General features: G+C 61.3%; 1 protein-coding gene across 3 annotated transcripts; it reads right to left on the minus strand.

Annotated features, from left to right (window-relative positions):
* Positions 1–414: 414 nt before the first annotated feature.
* Positions 415–7711, minus strand: TCEA3 (transcription elongation factor A3). 3 transcript variants are annotated; one of them, XM_026863502.1, is made up of 14 exons: positions 7572–7711; positions 5827–5889; positions 5601–5706; positions 5086–5254; positions 4699–4767; positions 4391–4459; positions 4234–4314; positions 3873–3950; positions 3617–3771; positions 3150–3206; positions 2053–2207; positions 1357–1503; positions 1178–1249; positions 415–1043 (listed from the first exon to the last, which is right to left on the minus strand). In XM_026863502.1, exons 1-14 carry the CDS (start codon positions 7638–7640, stop codon positions 1035–1037), a joined length of 1299 nt encoding a protein of 432 aa, XP_026719303.1. In that variant the 5' UTR covers positions 7641–7711; the 3' UTR covers positions 415–1034. The 3 variants fall into 3 exon arrangements, with proteins under 3 accessions (XP_026719303.1, XP_026719305.1, XP_026719304.1); XM_026863504.1 differs by having other exon boundaries at positions 5827–5916; positions 7572–7658; XM_026863503.1 differs by lacking the exon at positions 4234–4314.
* Between the last annotated feature and the right edge of the window lie 6 nt (positions 7712–7717).

Here is a 7717-nt window from a genome sequence, read left to right on the forward strand (position 1 = left end):
GCATCCCTGTCATGTCTCGCTGCCTCCAAACGGAGCCACTGGGAGAGGCTGGTGGTGACAAAGGATGAGCTTGGTGCTATGAGGCTCCATCCCACACCTCCTGTAGCCAAAGGTGCATCTCCTGGCCCATCCCTGATGCCCTTTTTCCTGGAAAACCTTCCTGGCTGTCAGTGGAGGTGCTGCCCTGACATGGACCCAGACCCAGCCAGGGAACCACTCTGGCCTTAATTAAAGGTCTTTAATCACCAGGAAGCTGATGGATGAGCATCAAGCACCATTACATCTCCAGACTGGGGGCTGGTGGATTCAAGACGTGTTGGAGCTGGCCGGGGGCTCTAGGAAGACCATGAGGCTTGAGCCAGGGGGGTAAAGTCCTAAACCTCCTTCAGAAAGCAGTCTGTGCCACAGGGACAGTTCACACCTTTATTGCTCTAGCTGGAGGGTTTTTCCCCACTCCTCTCCCAGCCATCTCTTCTTCCTTCCTGGGGACACCATGCCCTCGAGCCAGGATGGATGGTCCATGTGTTACAGGGTGGAGGGACACAGTGGCATCCCACCGGCGTCTGGACACCCTGCAACCTCCCTCTGTGTCCTCCCACTGCGTGCACTTAGGTGAGGAAGAATGTGTTTGGGTTAAAACCTGGCCCTTTCCCACCCCTGGCCCGCAGGACAGCCCCGTGTCCACGGGGCAATGTCCCTCCTGCCCCCAAATCATCCAAGTCCAGGTTTCCCCCAGGGAAGGGCAAGCTTCCCCAGTCAGACCAGTCTCCCTTTCCAGTCTGTTCCCAGTGGGCTCCCAGCAAAGAGCAGGTATTCACACAAGGAGCTGCTTGAATTCACCAGGGTCTTCTCAAGCAAGCCCGCCTGTTGCCTGGCTCCACGGGATGTTCAAGGGAGCCCAGTGCCAGGAAACAGGGAGCCAGGGTGCAGGGACTGGTGCTGCCTCGTCACCCTCCCTCCCCACCCCAGCTGCCCGATGTGGCCGTCACAGCATCCCGTCTCACATCTCCCTCCAGCCCCATCGCCGGGCGCCATCAGCAGAACTGCAGGAGAAGCAGAGCCCAGGGTGGGCCGTGAGCCCTCACCCAGCCCTCCTGGCACCATTTCAGGGGGCTCTGCCACTCCCCAGGGCCAGGAAGGCTTGGGGTGCCTGGAGACCCCCCAGCTGGGCACAGACCTTCCAGCGGTTCCCGCATTCATTGCACAGCACGAATGTCGTCATGGGCTCGTCGGCGCTGCGCGTCTGCACCTGGGATGGAGCAGGCGGCCGGGTCAGCAGAGACCCCCCCCAGCATCCCCCAAACTGGGCTCTGCTGGGGATAGGGGGAAGCCTCAGGGGGTTTGGGGGGGGCTGACCTGGTTGTATGTGCAGTTCTTCTTCTTGCACTTGCCGCACTGGAAGAGGTCGGTGACGGTGCCACCCGTCTTGGCCATCTGGTGCTCCCGGATGGCCTCCTGGGTCATGGCATTCCTCAGCTCCTTCAGCTCGTCGCTGGCCATCTCCTGCCACCAGCACCGGCGCAGCAGGGTCAGCTGTGGTCCAAGCCGGCACAGGGTGCAAGCCACCGTGGTCCATCCCCCTCCCCATCCTCTCCAGAACCAGGACTGATCCTGTTCTCTGGGCTTGCTGGAGAGCTGAGGCTCATCCAGATGAAAAAATCACCCCATCCTCAAATCAAAACTGCTGCCTGCAGGGACCTGGCTCCCAGCAGACGGAGCTGGGCTCCCAGGAGCCTGATTTGGGGACTTGGGTTGAGGAGGAGGAGGAATGGGGACCCTCAAGCCTGACTCCTGCCAGTATGATATCCCACACCCAGCTCCATGATGGGCACTGGGGGGAACAAGCAGTGTCTCCTGCTTTGTCCCTGTGTCTGATGCTCCCCGTGGCCCAGCCAGCCCCAGGGTGGGACGGGGAGATACTGGGACCAGCCCAGCATGGACACCACCAAGCCAAGACCCAGACAGCCCTTGGGCACCAACACAGCCTCCAAGAGCAGAGGATGGGGGAGGTCTCATGGACATGGTCCTCATGCCCCCCACCCCGCTGCCCACCTCGGCGGTCATGCGGGCGATGAGGCTGGGCAGGATGGCCCCGCACAGCACGTTCCTCCGCAGACTGGGGTTCTTGGGGTCCTTCAGGTTGCTGATCCTGCTCCTCACCCGGTTGCGATACTTCATGTCTGTGCTCTTCAGTTCCTGGAAGATATGTGGGGTCTGTCAAGGAATCAAAGGGGCAAGGTGGGGGGATGGCAGCGCTGTGGGCACCTGCTGCTGCTCTGGGCTCGGTGGTCACCAGGGCCAGTGGCCATGCACACGTGGAGGTGGCCGATCTCGACAGGGCTTTGCTCCCTTGGGGACCACGTGTAGGGGAGTCTCTCCCTCCTCGGGTTCCGTAGGATGAAGCACAGCTTGAGATATGGGGAGGAAAACAATTTTTTGCATTCTCCTGCTGTGACACCCAAAGGCTGTCAGGGCACAGGGGCTGTCACCAAGCCACATTCAAGGCACAAAGAACGCAGCCCACTCTTTTCCTCCCAGGCTGGCCCAAAAGCTGCTGGCTGCCTGCAGGGATGCGGGCAGACAGGCTGAGGTGGCAGCTTTGGGGTCCCATGAGGCCCCAGGCACACACTCCCAGAGTTTGGGATACATCAAAAATTAAATTGTACCCAGGAGGAGGAACCACCTTGGGGCTGGTGCCGGTCTCGGGGGGCTGCCAGGAGACCCCAAGGCTTGAGCTGGGGGTGAACAGAAGTGGCTCCTTCCCTGCCAGCATGGCACAGCCCATGCACTGCGATGGAGCTGGGCTAGCAAAAGACACAGGCACCCACAGCAGGGTCAAAAAAGATACCTTGGCTGGTTTGGGTTTTATTTCCCCAGGGATGAAGGCAGGTCCCTGAGCAAGGGGTTTGAGGGGGACACACAGACCCCCGGAATAAAGCAGACGTCCAAGGGATGCTCTGCTCAGCATCAGCATCGGCCTCTAACTGAGCTCTGGGCTCCCTCTGCAGGCAACGGGGACAGTAGAGCCCGTCACCCTCTGTCCTTGTCCCGGTCACCCTTTGTCCTTGTCCTCACCACCAGTCTTAAACCCACGTTGTGTGTCCCCGAGCAGATGGAGCCTGGGGACCCGCAGCCCCCCCAAAGGATATGGTCTTCAATCTCTGATGCCATCTTTTCGCAGTTGACACCGAATTCCTTGTAGTCATCTAAAGGGCAGAGAGGCCAGGGGGTGACTTTCAGGAGTGAAACCAGCCAGGTCTCACCATGCACCGAGAAACCCCGAAAAAAAAAATCTCACTTCTCCCCCTCAATTTGTCCCAGGCACCTGATCTCTAAAAAACCTAATTTTACCTGTCTTGAACCTTACAAAAAACCCCATCCCCACATCTTATCAGAGACCCCACCAACCTCCTTTTCCTTCATTTTGGGGCTGAACACTGAGCTGTGAACTACAGCTCCAGTTTATTTAGAAGTCCAGGGTGAGTTTTCTGTCACAGGGCTGGGGGTGCCCCAGGACACAGAGCCTGGCTTGTTATTGTAGGGTTGCTTCTATTAGGGCTATCCCATAGGAAAAACAACCCCGTTGGGGCTGCAGCGCCCCCCAAGACTCACTCACCATCCATGCGGAGGGCAGCTGTCAGCATCTCGATGCACTTGTCCCGCACCGAGTCCCCCGTGAGATAGCAGGGGGCCAGGAGGCAGGGGCTGGGCGAGAAGGTGGGGGTGGTGGGGGTCCGTGGTGTCTCCGGTTTGGCCTTGCTGCTGTTGGCTCTGCAGGGGCACACGGGGAGGACAGGTGGGTCCCAGGGTCCTGGCACAGCCCCGAGGGACCTGCTGGGGGTCCCATGGCAGTGGGATGGATCTGTCTTTACCTTTCCTCTTTGCTGTCGCTGGAGTTTCTCCGAGAGCTGGTGGGAGCTGACGAGGGGCTGGTGCCCGCAGAGGGTCTCCTGGGGGTGGCATGAGGGGGACAGCGGAGGTGACACAGAGATGGGGCAGGTAGGACAGGGGGCAGGATCTCAGGCACCAGCACATCAATGGGAGTGCTGAGAAGGCAACAGGAATCTCCCTGGGGCAGAGGATTTGCTCCTGATGGGGAACGCCACAGTGTTCGTGGCAGGATCAGGGCTCCCAGCCATCTCTACCCACCCCAGCCGTGGGTCCCATGGTCCGAACATTCCCAAAGGGATCCCCAAAGCATCCCCAGGCTGCCCAAGGACTCCTCCTCCTTACCTCTCCCCTGATGGTCTCTTCTGTGGGGAGGAAGAGGAGACGGCCAAGGTGGTGGAGGACTTCGAGTCAGCAGAGTCTCTCCTGGCAGGACGAGCCTCGTGTCAGCCCCCCCCCAGCTAGGGGCTGGGGTCCCACCTCTCCCATCCCCGGCACTCACCTCTCTTTCTTGCCATCCAGAGGTGACTTCTTCAAGGACGCAGTGGGGCTCCGGCTGTCGCTGGACTCTCTTCACCGCAGAAGCCCGAAGGAAGGGAGAGATGCTCTCAGTGAGCCTGGCCCCAGCATCCCCCGCTGTGACCTGGTGAGCCGGATCCTGCCTGCCCATCTGCACACCCCATCCCCGGCCAAGTCACCCCAAAGCCTCACCAGCCCCCAGGCTGCCAGCAAAGCCTCCCCCAGGCTGGCAGTGCCCAGCAGAGCCCGGCAAAGCCTGGCGCGAGGGTCGCTGTGCCCTTCGGCAGGTACCTCTCTGGGATGGAGTCAGGAGGGTGGCCCCGGGGCGTGGGGACACGAGAGCTGGACTTGCTGGGCTTCCTAGGGACATAGAGAGAGAGTGGGGCAGGGTCAGATGAGCACTGTCCAAACAGGCTTTCCCCAGGAAATAAATAGCCCTAGAAAAGGGAAAAGGAAAAAAAATGCCATTTCTCCCTTCTCTGAAAGCTGCCCTGGTGCTGCCCTGGCTGCAGGCAGCTGCCCTTTGGATCTCCAGCGGTGCTGCCGGCACCCGTGGACAGACAGAGATGGATAATCCAAATCACTAATAAGGGGCAAGCAGAGGATGGGCTCGTATCAGCTCCACCGATGCCTTGGCCACACAATTTGTGCACCCCAACAGCAGGCAGGAGCCCCCACCTCTCCTTGTGCTTCTCCCTGTGTTTCTCCACTGAGCTCTTGGGGTGCTTCACCCCTTCGTTGGGGCAGTTGGGAAAATCCAGTCCCTTCTCCTTCTTCTCCTTCTCCCCGTCCATATCCTTCTCCTTCTTCCCATCCACATCCTTCTCCTTTTTTGGGGTGGTGGACTCTGGGGGACAGATTTGGATGTCACAGACATGGCCCAAACCACTGCAGGGCACGTGAAGAGCTGCACCCTGGGGTGGGGGGATGGCTGGGGGGGATGCTCAGCCCTTGGCGGGGGGACACACTGATTTACACTGCTCCATCCCAGACCAAAAACGAGCCCTTGGAAAATCCAACAAGTCCGTGCACCACCGGACCCGACTGGGTAACGGTGGCTGCGACACACAGGGCCTGCCCGTCCCAGCTCAGCACCGATCCCACCGAGAGAGCATCAGGGGTTTGGGGTGCCAGGAGGGCCTGGGGAGGGTTGGGGCTCGGGGGGGCTCCTGCCTCTCCCCAGCATCACTCACCCAGCAGCCGCTTCCAGTTCTTGATGAGGATTTTGGCCGATGTCACCACCTCTTCATCCGAGCAGTGTTTCCGCACCGAGTTGACAGCCACCCCGATCCGTGTGGTCTGGGGACACACGGCAGGGATGTGGCCTTACGGAGGTGCCAGCTGGCATGGGGAGGGGACAGGATGAGCCAGCCCATGGGGTGTCCCCCCACCAGCTGCCCCTCACCGAGACCGCCTCACCTGGAGCAGCTGGATGGTCATGGTGTAGCCAGTGAGGGACTTGAGCAGATCCAGTGCCCCTTCCTAGAGTGGGGAGAGGCCATGGGGGCCCTTGAGGAGCCAGAGAGAAATGGGGGGCTGTGCCAAGGCAGCCCATGTCCCCCCTTTCCTCTTACTGGCACCAGGCAGTGCAGGAGAGGGCACCCCAAGGGGACACAAAGCAGCCCTGGGCCGGTCCCCGGGGAACACCTGACGCTCCGCAGCGATGCGCTCATAGAAAAATCCCAAACCCAAATCCTGCCAGATCATCCCACCACGGGGTCACGTCTCCCAGCTGGGAAGCAAGAGCTTCCCCTTAAAAGGGGAAAACCCCTCAGTAACGCAACCCTGGGCTGCTGGGAGCTGAGGACAGCTGAGGGACACTTGAGTGTCCCCACACAGGGGTGCGAGGGGCCGTGGGACACACACCCCAGGGTTTCAGCCTGACCCCCAGACACACGGTGGCTGCAGGGCTAAACATAGCCCCGGCACGGTGCCCTCCTCCTTATCCTCCTCCTCTGTGGTATTTTTAGAGGCCCAGGAGCAGACCCCAGCTCACAGGTATAATCCTCCCACGAGAGGGGACAGCCCCGTGCCAGGCTGGACCCCCCCACCCCACCATGAGGAGCTGGATCGGGCCCTCCCAATACGATGGGTGCAGGGGACATCCCCCCACTGCGGCCAGACGCTGCCTTGTCCCCCTCCCCGAAGCACAAGCACGGGGGTGCTGGGCAGGAGGGGTGAGCAGGATCAGTCCCTTGATCCCGGGGTAATTCCCGGTGGGGAGCAGAGCCCGTGTAGCTCCCGGGGGGTCTGATTCAGTTCCAAGCGCTGTCATCCCCAAAACCCCCCAGATCTGGGGGGATGGCAGTGCTGCACCCCCCCCCCCTGCCCGAAGGGAGCCTGCACCTTGTTGGGGCAAAGGCCGGTGGAAATGGTCAAATATTAACTTTAAGGGCTGGGCTCAGCTCTGCTCGCCCATGCGTAACCGGATCACCAGGATCCCCGGATGGATCCTCACCTGGTGCAAAGGGTGGCAGGGCCAGATCCTGGCTCCCCCCTGGCATGCCATCACCAAAGCCACCCAGGAGCCACCGCTCGGGCCCTTCCCCTCCTTTCGCACGCTTGCACGCGCTCGTGCAACAGGGGTTGGGGCTGGGGGGGTGGGTTGTGCCCTCCCAGCCTGGTCCCCAACAAGGAGTTTTCCCTTGCACGGGCTGAGCCCGCAGCACCAGCCCCGGCCCCGATCGGGTGTTGGTGGCCGGGCTGGTGGCCAAGCACCTGTCGCCCCCGTTTGCCCACAGTCCTGCGCTGCTGAGGGGTGCCCAGAGCTGCCACCCCTGGGACAGACTCCCCCCACTTGCCCCAAATCCCAACAGCCAGGAGCAATGGGGTGCAGGACCACCCCAAATTGGAAGCAAAATAAAGTACCCTTGGGTGCTGGCTCCGACCTCACGAGCTGGGCCGGGGCGGCGCAGGCAGCACCCCGGGGTGCTGGTGGCACTTGTGGGTGCTCAGCACCCCCTGAACCTGCTCAACCCCTCCAGAACCACAAGCAACAGGAAAGGGGTGCACAGAACAACCCCCCCTTTTCCCTCCCTCCCCTGTCCCGAGCCACGCTGCAACATCCAAACACGCAAGCACACGCATGTAAATACGAACACGCGTGTAAAAAAGCACGCGTGTGCCAATGTGCACGCCCGCTCTGAGGGGCTCAGCCGCCTTACCGTGCTCTTCCTGGCCACCATCTTATCCAGTTTCTTGGCAATGCGGACCAGCTCCTCAGCGGGCCCCATGCCGGCGGCTCCCGGCTTGCCGGGCTTCGTCGGCCGCCGGAGCAGAGCGGAGGCAGCAGCAGGCAGAGCTCGGCGCT

The sequence above is a fragment of the Athene cunicularia genome (assembly GCF_003259725.1).
Source record: "Athene cunicularia isolate RWA chromosome 23 unlocalized genomic scaffold, athCun1 chr23_part2, whole genome shotgun sequence".
Taxonomy (NCBI): domain Eukaryota; kingdom Metazoa; phylum Chordata; class Aves; order Strigiformes; family Strigidae; genus Athene; species Athene cunicularia.